This window comes from Acartia tonsa, chromosome 4 (assembly GCF_053477335.1).
Source record: "Acartia tonsa isolate MP-2025a chromosome 4, ASM5347733v1, whole genome shotgun sequence".
NCBI classification, from domain to species: Eukaryota; Metazoa; Arthropoda; class Copepoda; order Calanoida; family Acartiidae; genus Acartia; species Acartia tonsa.
Genome location: NC_137263.1, coordinates 2839364 through 2865183, shown reverse-complemented (window position 1 = coordinate 2865183; position 25820 = coordinate 2839364). Strand labels below are relative to the sequence as shown.

At 34.1% G+C, this 25820-nt stretch overlaps 1 protein-coding gene across 1 annotated transcript; it reads left to right on the top strand.

Moving 5' to 3' along the window:
* On the top strand, positions 1 to 24434 carry CenB1A (Centaurin beta 1A). The gene is made up of 26 exons (XM_080155685.1): positions 1 to 123; positions 632 to 704; positions 1460 to 1609; positions 2898 to 3006; positions 3269 to 3338; positions 3729 to 3793; positions 4147 to 4215; positions 6881 to 6978; positions 7581 to 7646; positions 8584 to 8712; positions 11793 to 11887; positions 12189 to 12234; positions 14894 to 14965; positions 15608 to 15811; positions 16246 to 16359; positions 17353 to 17460; positions 17944 to 18040; positions 18711 to 18789; positions 19200 to 19324; positions 19840 to 19949; positions 20533 to 20641; positions 20978 to 21058; positions 21602 to 21731; positions 22319 to 22459; positions 23691 to 23858; positions 24252 to 24434. The coding sequence occupies exons 1-26, from the start codon at positions 74 to 76 to the stop codon at positions 24304 to 24306; spliced, it is 2613 nt and encodes an 870-aa protein (XP_080011811.1). The 5' UTR covers positions 1 to 73; the 3' UTR covers positions 24307 to 24434.
* Positions 24435 to 25820: the final 1386 nt, after the last annotated feature.

Genomic DNA, 25820 nt, shown 5'->3' with positions numbered 1-25820 from the left:
TTTTTTGGTGAATTATGGTAGATTGAATATTTTTTTTTAAATCTTCCAAAATCTGTTTTTTTAATCTTCCAAAATGCCTGCTCCAATTATTGATTATGTGGAGTGTTTGAAGGATTCTCCTAGGTGAGATTTTTTTATTAGGGACCTAAAGAGATAAGACAATGGCCGATAAATTGATGTACATCCCAAATAATAATAGACAAAATTACCCCTTCTTTAGATTGCAATTAGTTGTTGAAACGTATTAACTAATTAAATTCAATATAAGTCCCCAAAGTTGTTAAACCAACGAATAAGAAAAGGTTATTATAAAACTTTGGGGACTAATGTAATATACCGCCCAATGTCTCCTCCCTCCCTGCTTTTTAATGCCTTCTTTGACTAATTCAAATTTTTGAATTTTTTGAATGCCTTTGGGACTTTCAGAACAATTGTTAGTATATCACAATGGATTTATTATTACTTGGATCTAACACCAGATTATCATGCACTCTAATAAGTGAAACTTGTAGCTGACTAAAATGACGATCCACCCCCTTTACCCCATCCTCGATCATGCTTATTTGTCATCACATCTTGGCATTTAAATAATTCTGATATCCAACAAATATTTTTTTAATATTTTTTTAAGGTTTCGCCAACAGCTTGGAATCAATGAAAATACGTTGGAGGATTTAGAAACTAAACTTGAAAAAGTTTTAAAGGTAAATTTTGTAAAATTGCACCAAGCATATTTTTTTGATTTTTGATACAATGTTTAGAAATATTTAATATTCATAATAGTCCAAATTACAGTGTACACTAGTTTGAAATTGATTAAAATAAAAAGTCAAATAGTCATTGATTGATAAGCTTTAATTTCTTAGATTTGGGACCTAGTCGTTATGGAGTAGGTTGAGACACTTTTTTAAAGCCACTAGCAGCGTTGCGGAGCTGGAGCTGGGAGCCGCCATATTTTGCCTGAGCTGGAGCCGTTATTTTCGTTAAAAAACGGCTCCGGTTTAGTTAAAAAAAGAGAGTTTTTATTAATTTCAATTTAGTAACTCTGTTGTATCGTGTGCAAATGCCCCTTTCAAGTTTTTCAAGGCCATTTTTATCAAAAATTTCATTTAAAACCTTCAAAAGTCAAAAATAGACTTGGCCAGAAAAAATATGTTGAGTTTTCTTGATTTTAGGTTGAATCCGGAGCCGCACCAAAATCAAACGGCTCCGCATCGCTGGCCACTAGGGCCAACTCATGAAAGCTCCTCGTTATTACCTCCACCTCGCAGAGTATGTTATGTGACCCAAACACCATGCTTAAGTCAAAATGACAAAAATAAAATATTTAGATTAGGGCGGCAGAAGTCATAATCGCCATTCAAACAGACTGACAGACAAACACACATCCAAGTTCTTTGCACACTGACAAACAAACACACATTTCAGTACTTTTTATACTGACATACATTTATTTTAGTGCTGTAACACGTTGACAGAGGGCGGCCGTGCATATGTGGGTAATCAAGCCGCCTTCCTCGCCAGCATTTGGGAGCTGAGTGCCTACTTCTCGGCCGACCAGGATACCAACATCTCAACAAACCTTAACCAGCTTATTCAGACTTTACAGGTCAATTTTTATATGTTTTGAGTAGCCAGCTATTGTATGACAGGGAGGGAATGAACATTGGACAATGAATAACACTTGTACCCTATGTATTATAACTATAATTTTATCTTATTCTCAAAAATTTTGATAACTTTTATTAAAATTTAATTGCTGCTTGTAGTCTAACAGTATCCAAACTTTTCAATAAACAGATTTAATTTACAGGTGAGGTATTTATGTTTATCATAATTGGAGAATGATGTTTTATAATCATTTAGGAGATATTAAAGTTCCAGAATATGATAATAGAACAGACAGCCTTGGGTATAAACATATATTATTATTATTAGGAGATATTAAAGTTCCATAATATGATAATAGAACAGACAGACCTGGGTATAAACATATATTATTATTATTATTAGGAGATATTAAAGTTCCAGAATATGATAATAGAACAGACAGACCTGGGTATAAACATATAATTATTATTATTATTAGGAGATATTAAAGTTCCAGAATATGATAATAGAACAGACAGACCTGGGTATAAACATATATTATTATTATTAGGAGATATTAAAGTTCCAGAATATGATAATAGAACAGACAGACCTGGGTATAAACATATAACTATTATTATTATTAGGAGATATTAAAGTTCCAGAATATGATAATAGAACAGACAGACCTGGGTATAAACATATATTATTATTATTATTAGGAGATATTAAAGTTCCAGAATATGATAATAGAACAGACAGACCTGGGTATAAACATATATTATTATTATTAGGAGATATTAAAGTTCCAGAATATGATAATAGAACAGACAGACCTGGGTATAAACATATATTATTATTATTATTAGGAGATATTAAAGTTCCAGAATATGATAATAGAACAGACAGACCTGGGTATAAACATATATTATTATTATTATTAGGAGAAATTAAAGTTCCAGAATATGATAATAGAACAGACAGACCTGGGTATAAACATATATTATTATTATTAGGAGATATTAAAGTTCCAGAATATGATAATAGAACAGACAGACCTGGGTATAAACATATATTATTATTATTATTAGGAGATATTAAAGTTCCAGAATATGATAATAGAACAGACAGACCTGGGTATAAACATATATTATTATTATTAGGAGATATTAAAGTTCCAGAATTTGATAATAGAACAGACAGACCTGGGTATAAACATATATTATTATTATTAGGAGATATTAAAGTTCCAGAATATGATAATAGAACAGACAGACCTGGGTATAAACATATATTATTATTATTAGGAGATATTAAAGTTCCAGAATATGATAATAGAACAGACAGACCGGGCTATAAACAAAACTCTGACAAAGTTCCTTAAAGAAGATATGAAGAAAATGCATGAGACAAAGGAATATTAAGTTTTAAAAGTTGGATGATTTAAAAAAAAACATTTAGGAGATTTAAAATTGTTAATTCCGAGCAGCAACCTTCTTTAGTTTCTATAGAGGGAACATGACATTAGAATTTAAAATATTCTGGTACCCAAAATTTTTTAATAAGCCTGCTGATTAGAAGGCATAAAGTCTTTGGGTTCTTTGAAATTTAATTGTTAGAAAGCTCTTTTAATCTATTTTTCAAAGTATACTGTAAACTTGTTATTTTTTGTGCCAGGGATATTTTAATAAAATATCTAATGATCTTGACTCCGCACTAAACAAAAATGCTTCAGCTTCTAAAAGCAGGTTATTAAATCTTTTTGAAATAGTAACAGGATTTCTCAGTGTCTGTGTGTCTGTACTGAAGGATCTCGCTAACTGCTGTACTGAAATAGTTCTCCTTTAAAAGGTAGCTTTTCATTTGTCCTGGGAAGGTTTATGATTTTTTTGGAGGAGGGTACCACCACCCTACCGAAATAAATCGCTCAAAAATATATTAAAGTTACCGCTAGGCGGCGCTATTGTCGTATAAACATGAATTAAAACATTTGATTTTGAAATGGACAATTTATTTCAAAAGAAAACATTTTACATGCCACCAGAGGCCTCTTGGGGCGTAGCTGCTGGGGGATTTTATGTATCTTTATTTATTGGCCATTGTCTTATCTCTTATCCGTTATAAATATAAATATTTAGATTAGCAGAAGTGGAAGACGCTAGTAACCTTCTGACGGCTACAAAATCCTGCTTTAGATATACAGGTATGTTGAAATAAAAGTCAATTTAGCTTGCTGACATGGAACCTTTTTATTGGTCATTTCTTTTATCCAGTAGGAGGGAAGGAAATGGGGTAGAGTGCTACAAGTTTCACTTTATTACAGAGCATGAAAATCTTGTATAGAATATTATACATGGATATTATGAATGGGGAAAAATTGTCGTTAATTTAGGTTGCTAACATGGAATTCATATATTGGTCAGTACGTTCGTCCTGTTAGAGGGCAGGGGATTGATTGTGCGTATCATTATTTTAGCCCGCTGCGAGTTTCACTTTGTTAGAAAACATGAAAATCTGATGTAACATCCTAGTAATAATAATTTCATTATTTTTAAGGAATGGATTATGTTTATCAGATATCAATGCTGCAATCAAAGAAAAGACACGTAACATTGGAAGCTGTAGGTAAGGTTTAAATTTTAAAAATCCTCTAATTAACAAGGAAGTATTTGGTCCATTTTCCTTAACTTACTCTGACAGACCCTAATACTAAATTTTTCAACTCTGCTTTTTAAGTTTGTAATCCTTATATAGAATGTAAATTATGTCTTGGTGTGTGTGTGTGTCTGTCTTTGTTCTTAAGGATCTTGCTAACCGACATGTTTCTCTTTTACATTGTAGATTCTCATAGGTTCTGGGAAGGTTTATAACTGTTTTAGGGGAGGGTACCACCACCCTCCCAAGACATATTGACCCTAGAAAAATTTACCCTCTTCATTTTTTTACCTTTTCCTTTTAAAACTAAAATTGAAAGTGGGGAGGGGTGGGAATCGACACCCCCCCCCCCCTTCCAACTCAAGTGGGGCTTAGCCGCTAGTACGCTGTTTAATCTGTGATTTATTACTGTAAAGTTTTTTGTAATTTTCTTATCTTTTATTGTTTTTAACACCTTTCGTGTTGACATTGATTTTATATTATTAGTATATTTGTTACACTAATACTAGTAAATACATAACTATTTAAATGGTAGCTTTTCTACATTAAAGTAAGTACGTCCGTGCGTCCGCAAAAAATATGACTCTTATTATTAATTTAGACAAATTAGAATAATGATTCTTTTACTTCTAGTCTATGAACTATGATTCAATTCAAGTCATAAGGGGGGGGTTTTTAATGCAACCATCTCGTAATCAGTGATTAAATGGCACTTAGAATTCGAATTTCGATCTGAAATTTTGCATGAGTAATCCTTGGTAGGTCTATTTTCCCTAAATCGAACAAAAAGTTGGAAAAGTAACGGCTGGCGGCTGGCAGCTCAGCCGTTTTGCCGTTTTTTGCTTTTTTTCAGGGCAAATTCATTGTTAATTACGTAGGAATCAACTTTAAAAAAAAAAAATTTTGGTTTAATTCATGGTGAATGATAGCAATAACCATTTTTTAAATTTCTAGTACCAGCTTCTAAACGGCTAGAACCGGCTGAAAACGGCTGGTAGCTGCCAAGAGAATGTAGGGTAGATATGGCTTGTGACATGTCTAGGGGTAGGTTTTTATGGCTGCTGAGCTCAAAAATACTTCCAAAAATAGTGGCCGCCCATCTATTTGGCAGCTGGGTAACAGCTGCAGCTCAGCTGGGAGCGGCAAAGAGTAGAACGATTAGATAGGGCTTGTGACGTAAAATGAGTTAATTGAGTACATAGGGCTTGTGACATGTCTAGGGGTAAGTTTTTATGGTTGCTGAGCTCAAAAATACTACTAAAAATAGTGGCGGCCCGTTCATATGGTGGCTGGGTAACAGCTGCAGCTCAGCTGGGAGCAGCCAAGAGTAGAATGAGTACATAGGGCTTGTGACGTGTCAAGGGGTAGATTTTTATGATTGCTAAGCTCAAAAAACTACCAAAAATAGTGGTGGCCCATCCATATGGTTGCTGGGTACAAGCTATGTCTTAAACTTTTACTTTTATCTGTTGGTAACTGTTCTCAGCCAATTTCAGCTGTTTAACAACTAAATCAACACTGAAATAATCAATATTTGGTTATCCTTTAATAGTACCAAAAAGTGCTTAGAGCTAAGTCTTAAACAAAGGCTTACTGCACAGATGCAGCTGTTACCCAGCAACCATATGGATGGGCCACCACTATTTTTGGTAGTTTTTTTAAGCTTAGCACCCTTAAAAACCTACCCATTGACACGTCACAAGCCCTATGTACTCCTTTTACTCTTGGCTGCTCCCAGCTGAGCTGCAGCTGTTACCCAACTGCAATATGGATGGGCCGCCACTATTTTTGATGCTCAGACCTACCTACCCCTGTTACACAGCAACCATATGGATGGACCACCACTATTTTTGGTAGTTTTTTTGAGCTTAGCACCCATAGAAACCTACCCCTAGACACGTCACAATCCCTATCTACTCATTCTACCCTGGCCGCTCCCAGCTGAGCTGCAGCTGTTACCAAGCTGCCATATGGATGGGCCGATACTATCTTTGGTAGCATTTTTGAGCTCAGCACTCATAAAAACCTACCCCTAGACACCTCACAAGCCCTATGTACTCATTCTACTCTTGGCCGCTCCCAGCTGAGCTGCAGCTGTTACCCAGCTGCCATATAAATGGGCGGCCACTATTTTTGGTAGTATTTTTGAGCTCAGCAGCCATAAAAACCTACCCCTAGATATGTCACAAGCCATATCTACCCTTCATAATCTTGGCAGCTCCCAGCCGTTAACAGCCGGTTCTAGCCGTTTAGCAGCTGGTACTAGAAATGAAAAAATGGTTATTGCTATCATTAACATGAATTAAACCAAAAATATGTTTTTAAAAGTTGATTCCTACGTAATTAATGATGAATTTGCCCTGAAAATAGGCAAAAAACGGCAAAACGGCTGAGCTGCCAGCCGCCAGCCGTCACTTTTCTAACTTTTTGTTCAATTTAGGGAAAATAGACTTACCAAGGATTACTCATGCAAAATTTCAGATCGAAATTCGAATTCTAAGTGCCATTTAATCACTGATTACGAGATGGTTGCATTAAAAACCCCCCCTTATTTGATAACACAGAAAGAAATAATGTCAAATTAGTCAACAATTTACCCGCTAGGTGGCAGTTTTAATTTTGTATTTCACTCTAGGAAACCTTGTGAAAGCATACGCGACATACTTTCGCCAGGGATTCAATCTTTTCAACGAGACAGAAACTTACATGAAAACTCTTGACGACAAGATTCAGGTATTTTTAGGGAGATCTGGTCCAGTTTACGGTAAAATGTTCCTGGTAACGATTATCTTCAACAATCCAGATATATGCACGTACATGTTTTCCTCGCTAATCGTTACAAGCGGCATAGGAAGGTCTATAAATTATCTGGAATACTCAAGATCCAATGATGCAATCTTTAATGAAGCAAAAAATGCGTAGTTTATGTGCTCTGCGAGATGAGGTAACTGCATTATAAGTACTGGATTATAAATTGTAGACCTTCTTTTGTCGGTTAAAATTTTGTGCTTATATATTTGTACATATGTTTAGTTGTTTGTCTGCTGGCACCCGGAAATGTTTTAGATAATCGATTCTAGGAACCTTTTACCTCTAACTGCACCTGATCCATTTTCAGGGATAGATAGGACAAGAGTAAATTATTTATTGTTTTTTTTTGCTTACATAGTGCTCGATTTAATTAATTTTTAGTAATTTACATATATTTAATGAAATAGTTTTCGCTACTGTGACTATGATATAGCATTTGATTTATTTTAAGACCTATAGTAATAGAAATTCTGGTTTATGTCACTTTCTAACTTATTTATATTTTATAATAGCGTTTTTTTAAGGAAATGGAAGCATCGACAGCAGCACTGGAAAAATCTTTAGAAAAGCGCCACACTTATGTTTCAAAGGTAAGGCTTTTTAGCAGCGTATAGCCATAGAAAATTCTCAGGGATCTAAAGGGATAAGACAATGGCCGATAAATGGATGGACATCCCCAATGAGGATATACAAAATTTTGTAGATTACAATTATTGGTTGAAATGTTAGGACACTCAACTTTCCTTAAATATCTTAAAAACAAAATTTGAACATGAACATGGAAAAAAAATCTTGATTTTTGTTAGCTACATAAGTATCATGATAATTTTACATGAGTGTGTTTTTATTTGTTTGAAGCAAAAGATCTCTAAAAGATAAAAAAAAAAGATATTTGAATAAAAGAATGATCACGAAACTTTAATATTTAAAATAAAATATTCTTTTGTGGCATAACCAATAAACAGACAAACCAACAAATTTATATACTTGATGCACATTGGTTTAGGCAATGTGGAAACAAATTTTTATCTGTATCCTTATAATAAAGTAACAGGATGTTTGTCTGTTTGTGTGTCTGTACCGAAGGATCTCGCTAACCGCTGAACCGATTGGGTTCTCCTTAATAGGGTAGCTTCTTATAGGTCCCGGGAAGGTTTATAACTATTTTCTTGGGGGTGGGACACCCCCAACCCCCCAAAAAATGAAAAATCAGCCCCCACCAAATATTTTTGAAACTAAAATTACAAATGATGGGGGGGGGGGGGGGCACCGCCGCCCAAAAAAAAAAATTTCCACCCCCCAAAATATTTTTTTTTCACTTTTTCTTTTTAAAATCTAAAATAAGAAATTGGGTTATCAAATTTGACTTTCACTTCCTCAAGTACCCATAGAGGCCTCTAGAGGCGTAGCCGCTAGTATCTTAAAAAATAGCTGAGCAATAAACATTTCCCCCACTCCGTCTATCAAAATCAGTCGGACATTTAGAATTGTAAAGTAGCTTCGCTACTTACAAACTAATAATTTTAGGATGATACTGAAGTTTTAGCAACGGATAGCAAGGGAAGATCTGTTAGCCTTGAGGGGTACCTTTTCAAGAGAGGTCAGGGCACTTTCAAAACTTGGAATAGAAGATGGTTCTATCTTGATAATAATAAGGTATGAAGCAAGGTATGTTGGTGTGTAGTAGTAAGGTATGTTGGTATGTAAGGATATCTTTTCTAGAGAGGTCAGGTCACTTTCAAAACTTGGAATAGAAGATGGTTCTATCTTGATAGTAATAAGGTATGTAGCAAGGTATGTTGGTATGTAGTAGTAAGGTATGTTGGTATGTAAGGATACCTTTTCAAGAAAGGCCAGGTCACTTTCAAAACTTGGAATAGAAGATGGTTCTATCTTGATAATAATAAGGTATGTAGCAAGGTATGTTGGTATGTAGTAGTAAGGTATGTTGGTATGTAGTAGCGCTATTAAAGTCTGTTGGTATGTAAGGATATCTATTCAAGAGAGGTCAGGGCACTTTCAAAACTTGGAAAAGGAGATGGTTCTATCTTGAAAATAATAAGGTATGTAGCAAGGTATGTTGGTGTGTAGTAGTAAGGTCTGTTGGTATGTAAGGATATCTTTATAAAAGAGGTCAGGGCACTTTCAAAACTTGGAATAGAAGATGGTTCTATCTTGATAATAATAAGGTATTATTATCAAGATATGAAAGGATACCTTTTCAAGAGAGGTCAGGGCACTTTCAAAACTTGGTAGGGTAGTGCGGGGTAATTCCGGTCAATTTTTTGCTTCAACTTAAAAAAAAACATACTTCCCAAAAACTTTTTCCGGTTTTTAAGAGTGCAAATGAACGATATGGCAATAACGAAGAAGCCTGTCTTGGTCCCATTAAGATCTCGCAACTAGAAGTCGGTCAAAAATCGGTTTAAAGGGCGGCGGTTGGCCTATACCGGAATAACCCCACCGGTGGGGCTATTTCGGTCAGTTGACTTTGGGGGGGTGGAAAACCCCCTTAAAATATTTTTTTTAACATTTTAAACTATGAGTAGAAAGCTGAGGTTAGCTTTCTAACAGTACTAGTCGCATGCAGATCAGACAATTTTTTGACCACATTTTCCCCATTATAAAAAAGTCGGTAAAATCGCAAAATAAAGCATCAATTTTTTTCATGCAAACTTTAAAAAAAAAATCATACTTTTTATTATATGATTAGGTTTTTTTAAGCTTTATACATAAATTAGAGGCAATTTCTGATTCGCAGGTCTTGGAATTTCTTGAAAAAAGTGATTTTTTCCCAAAAAATTTTTAATTTTAAAAATCCTGCCAGTTTTGACAGCAGTTTTTGATACATTTTTTCTTGTCTCAAATTGGCTAGGATTGACCTACAAGGGTGGTTAAGGTGTCTAAAGATGCAAAATTACATGCCTGACAATTAACTCGAAATGATATGGGGTCTAACTCTAATATTTCAACACATTTTATGCAACAGGAATTTTGAAAATGCAAAATCTTGAATATGTACTCTAAATCTTGGAGATAGAACCCATATCCTGGAGAGTTTTTGTTAGGACATGCAAAGAGCTTTCTATAGACACCTTAAACACCTTTCTAGCTTAATCCTAGCCGATTTGACATAAAAAATCCAAACCGCGCAAAAATCTCGAACACCCTCTTATACGAAAAAGATGCAAGGGTTTCATATGGAATTTTAAATCTTCTAGCAGTCTTTCTAATAGACATACCCCTTCTTACATGAGCCAATGCAGCTGATACATCTTCAGGAAAATATTTAAGGCGTTCCTTTGGGTGATATACTCTTCCCATTACTATAAAAATGTGTCTGAAAAATTTTTAATGTCTTTACAAATTGAAAAGCTTAGGCAACAAAACATGACATAATACAAGCAGTAAAATGACTAGTAATGTACATCACACAACAGGCAAGGCAATGATTAAAGCTTAGGTCATGCATTTAGGTTGTTTATGCTTCCAGATCACCTAAATAAAACATTAGGGTATTATACAGTTATAAATACAGTAATAAAAAAAAGTAAAAAAAGTGACCGGAATAGACCATTTTTTTTTTAGACGAAAAAAAAATTATGAAAAAATCAAGTTAGAACAACGCCTTCAATTGCAAACGATAAATGAATGCCATATCTTTCATTTTACAAAAACCCGGGGGTCGATAGGACTTACCATTTTTTCACAATTTTAGATTGAACATGGCCTATTTTGAAATTTTTTTTTTGCAAATTTTTTGCAACTTTTTGAGGGCAAAAAAATCATAGAAGGAGTGATCTGACAAAAATTTGCTGGAGTAAGAAATAAAAGTAAAGGCAATAAACTACAACTTTGCTTTTCTGAAGATCTCTCGCAAACGTTTAGAACACCGTTAAAAAACGGTTTTAAAAAAGTTGGTCGTTTGACCGGAATTGACCCGATGACCGCATTAACCCCGCACTACCCTATAGAAGATGGTTTTATCTTGATAATAATAAGGTATGTAGCAAGGTATGTTGGTATGTAGTAGCAAGTATGTTGGTATCTAAGAATACCTTTTCAAGAGAGGTCAGGGCACTTTTAAAACTTGGAATAGGAGATGGTTCTATCTTGATAATAATAAGGTATGTAGCAAGGTATGTTGGTATGTAGTAGTAAGGTATTTTGGTATGTAAGGAAATCTTTTTAGAAGAGGCCAGAGCACTTTCAAAACTTGGAATAGGAGATGGTTTATCTTGATAATAATAAGGTATGTAGCAAGGTATGTTGGTATGTAGTAGTAAGGTATGTTGGTATGTAAGGAAATCTTTTTAGAAGAGGCCAGAGCACTTTCAAAACTTGGAATAGGAGATGGTTTATCTTGATAATAATAAGGTATGTAGCAAGGTATGTTGGTATGTAGTAGTAAGGTATGTTGGTATGTAAGGAAATCTTTTTAGAAGAGGCCAGAGCACTTTCAAAACTTGGAATAGGAGATGGTTTATCTTGATAATAATAAGGTATGTAGCAAGGTATGTTGGTGTGTAGTAGTAAGGTCTGTTGGAATGTAAGGATATCTTTATAAAAGAGGTCAGGGCACTTTTGAAACTTTAAAGAGAAGATTATTTTAATACGGATATCAATAGTGTGTAACCAACAAATTATTTACCTATGATTTTAAATAACTTTAAATCTTGTTATTTAGTTTTATTTTTTGCTATTATTTAATTATTAAGAGAAATAATTATTTTAAGTTGTGTTATGTGAAACGGAATGGAGAAGAAATCACAGTAATGGAGGAAGATCTAAGAATTTGCATGGTCCGTCCTCTTAATGAAATTGAAAGAAGGTACCGAAACCTTTTCATGGTTATTCCCCCTTGTCAAAAAAAAATAGTACCTCTGTTATTTTATAACCTTGATTGGTTAGTTTAAACTAGCAGAGTCTGAACTTCCAATTGAGTACTAATTTTAATCTACAGGGATGGTAGTTTTGTTAATTGTCATTTAGGGTGAACATAAATTTTTTATTAATTATCTTATCCCTAATGATCCCTGATTTATGCCTATTTTATTCTAAACTTGAAAAAATATGATAGATCAAATAAGATAAGAAATTATTTTCAATAAATATTTTTTTTTATCTTTCAGGTTTTGTTTTGAAGTGATTTCGCCTGTTAAAAGCCATGTTTTACAGGTATGTAATAATATTTCATTTTAATTTGAGAATATTTATTAGTTAAAGTTTGAGGGTGGTAATATTTTTCCCTTTCTTTTCAAATAAGAAACAAGATTAATAAATTCTAGACAAATCCAGCATTAGATATAAGGATATATTAATTTTTCTATGCTATAAGATTTAATTATCATAAGTCTTTTTTGTTAACTTACTCATTTTTAAAATTTAAAGCAGTAAGGTTTTTATTTTTTGTCTGAAGCTTAGATTTTAAGATCTAATAAACCAATTGATTTCTCCATTTTATGGAAGCTTCACATGTCACGACGTAGGTAGCGGGATTGTTTTAGACTATTTTCTTTCCTTCCTTAACCCTTCGAATACAATGTGTCAAATGTGTCCTTAGATGCCAGGGACACATCCAATATAAAAAAATTTGGTATAGTCCTTTCCACGAAATCCCTACATAAGGAGCGATTCTTCGTATTTTTAAAATGGCTTTTTATAGGTTATTTTAGGTTAGGTTAGGTTATATTGTGTTAGGTGATTGCCCCACAGGGTTAGGTAATTGGCCCCGCAGGGGCTAGAAATAGGAGAAAAGCTACTGTGAAAAATACGAAGAATCGCTCCTTATGGAGGGCACGGTTAGGCCCTCAGATGTCAAAACTTTATTTTAGTGTTTGGCCAAAATGACTTAGCAATTGTATCTGTAAGTACGTCTAATAACACCCTTTGCTATTTTTAAAATCCTAGAAAATTTTTTTTTGCAAGAAAATTGCATAAATTCGCAACCTTTTTTAGAACCACTACATAACTCGAGTTTTAAAACTTTTTATATAAAATCCTTTTTACAAAAAATATCAATAATTACTTAAAATTAAACCTGAAAGAAAAAAAATCTCATTACACGTGTTAATTTGCATGTTTTAGGTCTTTTTTTGAGGAAAGTATAACTTCCACATTTTTGACAATAATTATATTTTTTAACATTTCAAAGTAAAATATAATAAAACTTAAACGATTTTTCTTGAATTATCAGTTGAAAATTTCATCAAACATGCAATTTAAGTGATGAAAATTTGATAAAATCATTTTTTGAATGTTTAGAATTACCAATTTTCTACATTTAAAACAAAATGTTAACAAAATTTAAAAACATTCTAATATATAACTTTAAAAATCAATAACATTTTATAAAATTATGTTTTAAAAAATAAATCATTAAAAGGTATTAAAATGCATTTTAAGTTGCTTAAAATTAAAACGAGAATATCTTTTTACACTTTATTCTTTGTAATAGAGATTAATCGTCATTTGCTGAAAATGAAACATTTAATAAACTAATTGAATCTTTTTGTGACCATATTTAAAATTTTTAATTTTTACACTAAGGTGTTTTTTAATAAAAATCTTTGTTAATTTCTGTTTTACGACAAAAAAAGAAAGGGACTTTTTTACAATTTCTAGGTTATCTTATGCAATTTAAACTATATAATATGAAATAAATTTTAGTTGTCTTTCTTTTGAGCCACAAAACACTGTAAAATGTAACATATATGCAAAAATAACAATTTTTTTAATGAATATTATAATATCCTTATATGACATTGCGTCAGAGCTTATTCTTTAGATCATATGTTCATGAAAAGTAGCCATAACTTGGAGGGTTGCGCTATTTATTAGAATATTAAATAAACTTGAATGGTAAAAATATTAGCATAACCTTTGTCAATTCAAATGCTTTAGGTATATGATTCGGAAAGTTAGTTAAAAAAGAGAGAACTTGCTGTGTATACTGTTGAAAGACTTTCAAAAATGCGAATTACAAAGCAATCCTAAAAGATCGGGCCGTAGGCGAGTCTTAGTTGATTGGGGGGTATGGGGGTTTTCTGATAGCAAATATTGCGTTATTGGTATACAAGGTAAAAACAACATTTTAAAGAAATTCTTTAAATAAAACCCAACGTGTATTGACAGTACAAACATCTTAATGCTAGCAGACATATGTTTATCAACATTTGCAGAAAGCTATTTCCACAAGAAAAATTATTCAGGTTTCTACTTCACAATTTTAAATATTTCTTTTTGATAAAATGTTTGACATATATCGTATAATCATTTACCAAAAAAAATATTTTGATAATTTAGATTTCAGAGAAGATTAATCCTTTCAAAAAACTAAGACGACATTTTACATCTTCTGTCATGACATTTTAGAAAAAATATAAAAAACCAAAATTTAGTATGAAAACTATTTTCATCGATTTTTCTGAAGGTATTATCGTATTCTGTGGCTTTGTTATTATCATTTACTTATATCGAAAGTGCCAAACATTGTACCCTAACTTATTCATTTAATAAAAAACCAGCCGTGAGGGATGTCGTGGAAAGGACTATACCCAAAAAAATAAACACCTTTATGGACAGATCCCTCCATTGTATTTAGGTAATGGATTGGATATAGAATATTCGTGGATATTATGACAGGGGAAAAATTGTCGTCAATTTAGACTGCTAACATGGACTTCATTTATTGGTCAATTTGCTCATTCAGTAGAAGGGTATTGAGCAAAGGGGGTGGACGGGGATTATCTTTAATTTAGCCAGTTGCTAGTTTCACTTTCTTAAAGTACATTGAAATCTGGTGTAACATTCATTTAATAATATATCGATTATTCAGGCTGATTCCGAAGGATTATATGCTTTATGGATGACCAGTCTTCAGCAAGGAATTTCATCAGCTCTTCACCAGGTACAAACTTTTTCTTGGTCTATAGCAGGGATTAGAAGGGATAAGACGATGGCCGATAGATTGCTATACATCCCCAATTAAGTACGCTTTCTGTAGATCACAACTAGTGGTTGAAACGCTTGGCCACTCTACTTTATGAACCAACCAATTTAAATTCGATAAAAGTTCTCAAAGTTGTTTAGCCAACGAATAAAATAACGTTATTATAAAACCAAACTTTTGATTGCAAGGCCTTTTTTGATTGTTCTTATTATGAACCTAGACATTTAGTCAAATCGTATCTATCAATGTATACATTATTACTTGCAGCGGGATAAAATCACAATTCCCGCCTTTACTCCATCCCCTCTTATTGGGTGAACGAACTGACCAATAATTGACATGGGAAATCGTAACCTAAATTGACGACAATTTTTCCCTGGCATAATATCATTATCCACGCATATATCTACACATTTACATACATTTATTATTATAGCTAAACTGCAAGAGGATAATATGTTCATGGATATATACATAGTTCCAGTATGGCTTCGAAACCGACTAATATCCGCTGGTTTAGAACCGGTTCTCAGTCATAAAATTAATATCTACCAGTTTTGTTAAACCGGGCCTTGCATGAAAATTGTATATTCTATCAAGGTTATCGAGGATCGCGGGGATGTAGGTTCCAGCTCCGGCATCCAGTGGGAGGAGGACAGCGACACGGAAGAGGCACAGGACCTCAAGGTGGCGAGGATGAACACTGGCGGCGTTGGCGGCGGCATGGGGGGTGGCGGCAAGCATAGGACCGCCCAAACTATGCGTAGGAATGCTCTCCAGATTCTGGATATTCCTGGAAATGAGGTAATACTTATTTATTGCGTCGTATTATAGACAGCTTTCCGCGGATAAGAAACCAGTTTTGTATTAATGATTTTTTAGTATGGCTGAGAACTGGTTCTAATCCTTCGAATAATAATCGGTTTTAAAGCTAGACTGGAAATTAACTATTTAACCTAAATATTTATAATACCAGTTTTTCCAAGGTATAAGACAATGAGGATTAAATTGATATACATTTCCAATGTTGATAAACAAAATCACCCCTTTATAGATCTAAATTATTCATTTTAAGGTTTTAATACATTTAGTTGTAATATACCAATCAAAATTCCATGAAAGATATAAAAATAACAGCTACCTACAGTATTAAACTAAACCAGTTCTTGAAATAATGCATTTCACTTGCTTATTATCGTCATGTGCCTCGTATAACAAGGTCTGTTTTTTTTTATCAGGTTTGTTGTGACTGCTCGGATCCAGATCCTCAGTGGGCCTCCATCAATTATGGAGTGACTCTTTGCATCGAGTGTGGTGGTATTCATCGTAGCCTTGGGGTTCATATTACTAAGGTGGGTGTACTCTTTGTATCATTATTTATAGAGTGATGCTTTGCACGAGTGTGGAGGTATTTATCGTAGCCTTGGAGTTCATATTACTAAGGTAGGTGTACTCTTTGTATAATTAATTTGGGAGTGACTCTTTGCATTGAGTGTGGTGGTAGTCAATGTACCTTGGAGTTGATATTACTAAGGTAGGTGTACTCTTATAAAGTTACTCTTTGCATCGAGTGTGATGGTAATTATTTTAGCCTTTTAATTCATATTACTAATGTGGGTGTACTATTTGTATCATAAATTATCGATTGACTCTTTGTATAATAATTAATTATGGAGTGACTTTTTGCATCAAGTGTGGCAGTATTCATCGCAGCCTTGGAGTTCATATTGCTAAGGTGGGTGTACTCCTTGTATCATTAATTATGGTGGTGACTCTTTGTATTGAGAGTGGTGGTATTCATAGGAGCCTTGGAGTCCATATTACCAAGGTGGGTAAACAGTGGTCTCCCAAAAGTTTGTCCTGTCTGTTACACTTTATTATATGGCGGAGTCTACTCTGTAGGAATGGATATAGAATATGAAAGGATATTATGACAGGGGAAAAATTTTCGTCAATTTTGTTTGCTAACATGGAACTCATTTATCGGTTAGTTCTTTCATTCAGTAGTGGGGGGGGGGATGGGATGGGGTAAAGGGGGTGGGTGGAGGGTATCGATATTTTAGCCCCCTGCGAGTTTTACTTTAGAACATGAAAATCTGATGTAACATTTAAGTAATAATGTATCCATTTGTCTATAATATTATGTTATTTGAATTAATCGTGTATCCAGGTGAGCTCTATAAAGCTGGACGCATGGGAGCCAGAGATTCTGAAAGTGATGGCAGAACTGGGCAAGTTTGGTGTACTCTTTGTATTATTTATTATAGAGTGACTTTTTGTATTTTTTATTATAGAGTGACTCTTTGTATAAGTTTCTATAACATAATGTTAATAATAATATCCAGGTAAGGTCTATAAAGCTGGATGCGTGGGAGCCAGAGATCCTGAAGGTGATGGCAGAACTGGGCAACAGTATTGTCAACAAGATACTCGAGGGAAAAATTAACCCACAGGTAAATATTTTTTTGAATTGCAGGGGCTGCAATTAATTCCATTTGAAATTTCCGAAAATAAAATGTTTGGTTGGCGTAGAACTTGTTTTTTTATGTAATTGCAGGGAAGTGGGTTAGAAAACGAGAAAAATGGAAGAGGTTGTGGGGAAATTTTCACTTAAAATTGCTTTTCTCTGGTTAAATATTATTATAAATATGATATTTTGTTCTTAAATGGCTTAGAGATTTAAGGGAATTAGACAATGGATGATAGATCTATATTAATACATTCCCAATGATGATAAACAAAATTACTTTTTCTATATATTAAAACCTTGGTTGAAAAGTTGTGACACTACTATTTTGGAACCAACCAATCAAAATTCAATTCAAGCCAATAATAGATCATGATTATACAACTCTAGATTCCAGAAACTATAAAAATTTAAACTTCGATTATTCCTAACAAAGGGTTTCAGAGATTTTAATGTACATGTAATTTAGGACAAACCAGGCCCAAGCGCTACAAGAGCCCAGCGAGAAGCATTTATTATTAACAAGTACAAAGAAAGAACTTGGGTTGATAAACAAATTTTTAAAGGTAATTTAATATTAGGGCACTTTCACAGTCACACACCCACCTTATTTTTTAAATAAACTGAAAAAGGGGAGGGGGGGGGGAAGTCTTCAATTTGTTTGTTAATTACTTTAGGTCAAGTTAGGTTAGGTTATATTTAGTATTGAGTGTACGGCACCGGAGGTATAGCCCGGGAAGGGTTAGAGCCCCCCCCCCCCGCAGGGGTTAGACATTTAATTTATTGAATCCCTCAATTTATTTTAAAAATTAGTAAGGAGGGGGGTATCAGTACGAGTCAACTCAACAGGCTAAATTGACAACAAAGGGGTAGTTTCACGAAAGGCATTTGAACTTAATTTAGTGAACCGCATATTTTTTCCAGGTTAATTGGTTAAACCACATTTATATGGCATATATTTGAAAGAATTTCAATTTTCTACCACGTAGTTTTTAAAATATCAAGACTTGAAAATCGTCTTTTTAAATTGCATATATCACAAAAGACAATTTTCAAGTCTTGATATTTTCAAAATTACATGGTAGAAAATTGAAATTCTTTTAAATATATGCCATATAAAATATAGTTTATCCAATTAACTAGCAAAAAATATGCGGTTCACTAAATTAAGTTCAAATGCATAACGTGAAACTACCCTTCAATAGATCCACTTATATGCTATATCCATTATTTTAGGAGATGAAATTCGTAAGATGGAGGTCTGGTCGGTGCGCCGACTTCGCCGACGTGCCAGGTCGTCCAAAATGCCGACAGGGACGGAATAAATACTTTTACAAATTAATAATTTTTGTTGCTTAATAATAATTAAATTTAAAACAAGAATGATAACATTCATTCAAGAGTATCGACAAGAACGTGATGATTTATAAAAGCTGTTAATAAAGAATTTTTTTATTCTTGCACTTTATATATCACTAGATCCATTAAAATAATCATTATGGTTCTTAATGAATAGATTGAAAGAAAAAAAATTATAATTTAAATATTTTCGGCTATTTAACTTTTCCTTTTCTTTCTTAGGTGCTGTAAAAATTAATGAACAAAAATTTTTCATGTCTAACCCCCTTCAAAGTTCTTTGACCCTGAGAGGCTATCCTTAACTAACCTATACGATACGAGGGAAACCATCTGATTTTTGTTATTTAAAGTATTGAACCGCGTAGGAAAGAGTAAAAAGACTCCACCCCCCGGGGGTGAAGAAGCAAGCGCAGAGGCCGGACCAAGTGGGGTCAAGGGAGAGGAGGATGAAAGTTTGCTTGAGTCAGTCCTCAGGGCTAGCACTCTGTCAGGTAATCATTATATTAAAGTAACAGGATGTCTGTCCGTATGTACTGATGGATCTTGATAACTGATGGACTGCTATGGTTCTCCTTTATAATCTATCATCTCATAGGTCCTGTTAAGGTTTATGACTTTTTCGGGGGATGGTATCGCAGCTGGCTAAAATAACGATACCCATTCCCTCCCCTCCTACTGGTTGAACGAACTGACCAACAAATTAGGTCCAAATTAGCAAGCTATATTAACGACAATTTTTCCCCTGTCATAATATCCAGGTATTGAATATCCATTGTATTTAGGATCTTATCTATATTATTCTAGTGTCGAGCAACGATGGAAGGTTCAGTGACGAGAGTGTAAAGTTGAGATACAGTGGTGATGACAAGGAGGATAAAGTAATTATATATCCATTCTTATTTCAGTGTCGAGCAAAGATGGCAGGTTCAGTGATGACAGTGTAAAGTTGAGATACAGTGGTGATGACAAGAAGGATAAAGTAATAATATATCCATTCTTATTTCAGTGTCGAGCAAAGATGGCAGGTTCAGTGATGACAGTGTAAAGTTGAGATACAGTGGTGATGACAAGGAGGATAAAGAACCAATGGAAAAAGAACTCAGGGTTCAAAGTCAGGTAGAGCTTTTTAACAGAAACAAATATTAGTTATTTATCGCCTCGTATTATAGACAGCTTTTCGCTGATATAAAAATAAAATTTATGACAGTTTTGTTAGCCCCGAGGGGATGATTTTTATTGTAATATTCGTAGAAAACTGTCTGTAGTACGATGATATACTTGATATTTCAGTATTGCTGAGGAACGGTTATATTGCAGCGGATATTAATCGGTTTTGAAGCCATACTGGAAAAGGTATTATGGTGCCTGTCTGTTTGTCGCCGGCTGTTTTAATACTGTTTTGTCCTACTGTGATTGAGACTAACCAACCTTCCTCAAAGAAAATCTTAGCACAAAACTTTAAAAAAAAGAATTGTAATAGTAATAGTAATTGTAAATGTATCAAATTCATCAAATTGAATTCTTTAAAATATACCAATTTGTTTTATCTGTTTTAACACAGCTAGGCAGTCGATTAATTTTCGCTGTATTCCAATTATGAACATTTTAGAGATTGATTGCTAATCAATCAATTAATCGACTGCCTAGCTGTGTTAGAAAATGTTAAACATTAGATGAAAATAAATAATGTACTCTTTAGGTACTAAACACGGAGGTTGTACTTTTCGGCGGTACCCTGGAGAAGCACCACGTGGCCAGTGTACAGCTGGACAGTGACCAGGAGTCCACGGATGGAGAGGAAAGTACAGGTGAATATGAAGCATCAATACAGGCTGCCAAAAGCAATGTCATTGATCCAAAAAGGAATCTTGATCAATGTATAAAAAGAACAATAATGCTAAATAATAAAATTACACAAATTACCCCATCTGTAGATAACAATTAGTGGTTGAAACGTTTAAACACTCAACTTAATTAACCAACCAATAAAAATTCAATAGAAAAAACAAAAATAAGAAAACATTATTATAAAACTTTGGAGTAATAAAAAACAGCCTAATATCCCCTCCCCCCCCCCCCTATTCAAACAAAAAACAAACTGATGAATAATGAAAGTCCTTTTCTCATTATATGAAATGTTTAAGGTGACGACAAAGTTGGAACCGAAACTGCAGCCAGAACCAGTGTTGGTAATGTGACAGACTCTATTGCGGAGTTAACTCCAGGTAACATGTATACTAGGACGTCTAAGGGGGGGGGGGGTAAAGGGGTGATTACCCTCCAAAAAATTTTAATTTTACCCCCCATGTAACATTTACTCCTACCTTGGGGGTGCCTTAGGCACCCCCAATCATTTAGAAGGGGGTATTTCTCCCCCCCCAACCCCTTAAAAAAAATCTAACCCCCCCCCAAATAAAAAAGCTTGGACGCCCCTGCATTGATATATTATTACATGGATGTTGCATCAGATTTTCATGTACTCTAATAAAGTAAAGCTTGTAGCTGGCTAAAATAACAATCCTACCATCCACCCTCTTTACCCCATCCCCTACTACTGGATGAACGAACTGACAAATAAATGAGGTTATATGGATATTATCAAGTTGAATTGAAGACAAATTTTCCCCTGTCAATATATCCACGTATATCCTTTATCCATTATGATAACTTTGCACTAATATAAGAATATTTCTCATTAAGTAAATGTAGTAAACTACCTACTGTTCCAAAAATTCTAATGAACACACTAAAATCCTTTTTTTTACCAGATCTGTTGTTATACCGAGCTGCAGGGGCGCACAACCTGCCCGTGATGCTGATGGCGCTGGCCCTGGGGGCCAACAAAGAGTGGCGGCATCTCGGGGAGGGCAGCCAGGCCGCCATTCATCAGGCTGTCAGGTAAATTAAGTTATTGATTGATTGATCGATTGATTTATTGATTGATTGATTGATTGATAGATTGATAGATTGGTAGATTAGTAGATTGGTAGATTGATAGATTGATAGATTGATAGATTGATAGATTGATATATTGATAGATTGATAGATTGATAGATTGATAGATTGATAGATTGATAGATTGATAGATTGATAGATTGATAGATTGATAGATTGATAGATTGATAGATTGATAGATTGATAGATTGATAGATTGATAGATTGATAGATTGATAGATTGATAGATTGATAGATTGATAGATTGATAGATTGATAGATTGATAGATTGATAGATTGATTGATTGATTGATTGATTGATTGATTGATAGATTGATAGATTGATAGATTGATAAATAAGATCAATGGATTAGAATAGTTATTTATCGCATCGTATTATAGACACCTTACCGCGGAAATGAAATAAAATATATAAAATTAAAACGAATTTTGGAAGCCTGGTCCTTCAGTAATTTTACGATTTTTAGAATGTAATTCTTTGATATATAAAATTAAGATTAGCTAATATTATTTGATAATTGTCCATTTAGATCTGGAAGCGTGATGTCTACGCAGTTCCTAATCCTGAACAACACCCCTACAAGCCAGGCTGACGGGGAGGGTAACACCCCCCTCCATCTGGCAGCAATGCTTAGGAATACAGGACAAGTCTGTCTTCTACTCAAGCATAGGTAAGAGTTCTTGTACAGTACATGGAGGGTAACACCCCCTACAACTTGTGCAGGGAGGATAACACCCCCCCCCCCCATATCTGGCTGCAATGCTTAGGAATACAGGACAAGTTTGTCTTCTACTCAAGCATAGGTAAGAGTTCTTGTACAGGGAGGGTAACACCCCCCTCCATCTTGTACAGGGAGGGTAACACCCCCCTCCATCTTGTGCAGGGAGGGTAACACCCCCCTCCATCTTGTGCAGGGAGGGTAACACCCCCCTCCATCTTGTGCAGGGAGAGTAACACCCCCCCTCCATCTGGCAGCAATGCTTAGGAATACAGGACAAGTCTGTCTACTACTCAAGCACAGGTAATAGTTCTTGTACATGGAGGGTAACACCCCTCTCCATCTTGTACAGTGAGGTTAACTCCCCCTACATCTTGTACAGTGAGGGTAACATCCCCCTTTCCATCTTGTACAGAGAGGGTAACACCCCCTACATCTTGTGCAGGGAGGGTAGCACCCCTCTCCATCTTGTACAGGGAGGGTAACACCCCCCCCCCCATATCTGGCAGCAATGCTTAGGAATACAGGACAAGTATGTCTACTACTCAAGCACAGGTAAGAGTTCTTCTATCTATTATTTGCTGGGACGGAGGGGACATTGGGCTGTTTATTAGACTAGTTCTTAAAGTCTTATAATAGCTTAACAACTATGGGGATGTTTTTTTTAAATTTTGATTGGTAGGTTTATAAAGTTGAGTGTTTAAATGTTTCAACCACTAATTGTAATCTACAGACGGGATAATTTTGTAAATCATCAGTGGGGTTGTACAATGTACATCAATTTATCGGCCATTGTCTTATCCCTTTAGATCCCAGTATTGTATATTTTACTTGTATAAGATATTTTCTTTGGATCTTAAGGGACTAGAAAATGGACGGCGAAGTGATGTTCATACCCATTGGGGTTAGACATAGACATGATTCTGTAGTTTAAAATTATTTGTTGATTAATTTGAACACTGCTAGTTAATGAACCTACCAATCGAATATTTATGAAAGTATCCTAAAGTTTTCAGCCAACTAAAAAGAATATGTGGTAATAACTTTTGGTACTATTGTAATTACCAGTCCTTATCCTTCCCCCATTAATTTTGATTTTTTTCAAATATAAGAAAGGAGTTTGAGAGCGCACTGGGCACTCTAAGGTAAAGAACCAATTAATATTTTTCTTTTATTTTTATAGAGCTAACCATCATTTGGTAAACAATGCGGGTCAAAACCCGCTGGAGATTGCGGTCGCCAACTCCGATGCGGATATAGTTACTCTGCTGCGGCTAGCCGCACTCAACGAGCAGATTAGAGAGAATGATTTCACGGGGGATGATGATACCTTCAACGATGTGGTTCAGGAAAAAAAGATACTTCTATTGATTTTTATAAAAAAAAATTTCTAAAATATAATAATTATTTATCGCATCGTATTACAGACAGCTTTCCGCAGAATTCTAAATGGAAAATTAAGAGTCCCTTGGTCTAACAAAATTAGTTTAAATTTTATGATTTTTATTTTAATATTCTTGCAGAGTTGTCATAATACGATGCTATACGTGATTTTTCGTTATAGCGGATATTAATCGGTTTCGTGGCCACACCATAAAAAAAATTAATAGAGCTTTAGATTCCAGTCCGTTTAAACAGTAAACACTTGCTAAAAAAAGAATTTAAACAATATAGAAACGGGCGTTTTTGAAGTCAAAGGCAAAGAAAACTTACAAATTATTAAGTATCTTTTTTGTTTGTAGGAGTTTTCTCAAATGGTATATACACATCCAGAAAGGTTGAACAGAAATAAAAAATGAAATATGAAATTAACTTTTTTAATGAAATTTTATAGATATAGCTTAGTATAATATATAGTAAGTTTTTAGTGAATTGCATTTTGAAGAAGGATCTGATTGAAATTTTTTTTAATATACTGAACATGCTTTTTGGCTTGAAGGGGAGGGAGGTAGAAGTTTACCTAATAGATTTATAAGTTTCCACAACGAATAGTCAATACCGCAGAAAATACGAAATCGTTTAATTGTCTCCCATCCTATAACATGCGTTAAAATTAAAATTAAAATGTATTTTTGCCAGTCATGGATGTATTTTTGTCAGTATAAATAATATGTTAGATGTAAGTTTGCTAGAGGAATCGATTTTATTATCATTTGTATAGTCAAAATTCAGAGCTGGATCTTTAAATCATTTTAGTGGTGAGCCAGATCGGGGTGCGCCGAATTTCCGCCAATCACAGCGCGGCATTTCATAAAATGCTGTGCTCTCATTGGTAGAAAGTTGGCTCACCCCGATCTGGCTCACCTCTAAACTGATTTAAAGATCCAGCTCAGTTTGTCATAAATACATTTATACTTTTTAAATTGCACTGGCGAAATTACATCCACTGTAAATTTGCTGGATGTGTAAATGGCAGTCCCCTTATCTAATATATCTAAAATTTAATAGATAATTATGGTGATTTTGATATGTCACAGTTATGAAATAATTTGAATTAATAATTAGTGAAAATTATATGTAGATAAAGTGAGATTAATATAGTACATACATATATACAAGATTTTATGCATTTTGATTTTGAAATTTAAGTACAAAACATATAAATATTAGAAATGTCTTCCTTACTTTTAATAGAAATATATTATATACCCATGGTAGAAATTTAAAATAAAGATACATTTGTAAAGAATTTTTTATTATATCGATCAAATACTTTGTTTATGTCAAGCTTGTAAAACTCGGTAAATGTGTTAGAAATAGCTTAATAGTCTTTTTATCGCATCGTATTATAGACAGTTATCTGCGGATATTGAAACAGAAAATTTTAAGTTTTAACCAGATTTGTTTTCCCCGAAGTTCTGAAGGCCCAAACTGATAATTTTATTATCTTTATTTTAATATTCATAGAAAGTTGTCTAAAATACGACGCTATACATGATTTTTCAGTATGATTGAGAACCGGTTCTAATCCAGCAGATATTGATCAGTTTCAAAGCCATACTGGAATAGTTATTTCTCGCATCGTATTATAAACGGCTTTCCGCGGATATAGAAAGTACAATTATGAGATCAAAACTAGTTTTTTTTTGCCCCGAGGTGTCGAAAGCACCGGCTAAAAAAAACTGGTTTTAATCTAATGATTTTACATTTCTATACTCGTAGAAAGCTGGATATAATACGATGCTAGACATAGTTTTTTCGTATGGATGAGAACCGGTTCCTATCCACCGGATTCAAATGAATACGAGAAAGATTATTACTTGATAACCATAATGTGATTTTATATCATAGCTTTTATTTTAGAGATGCTATG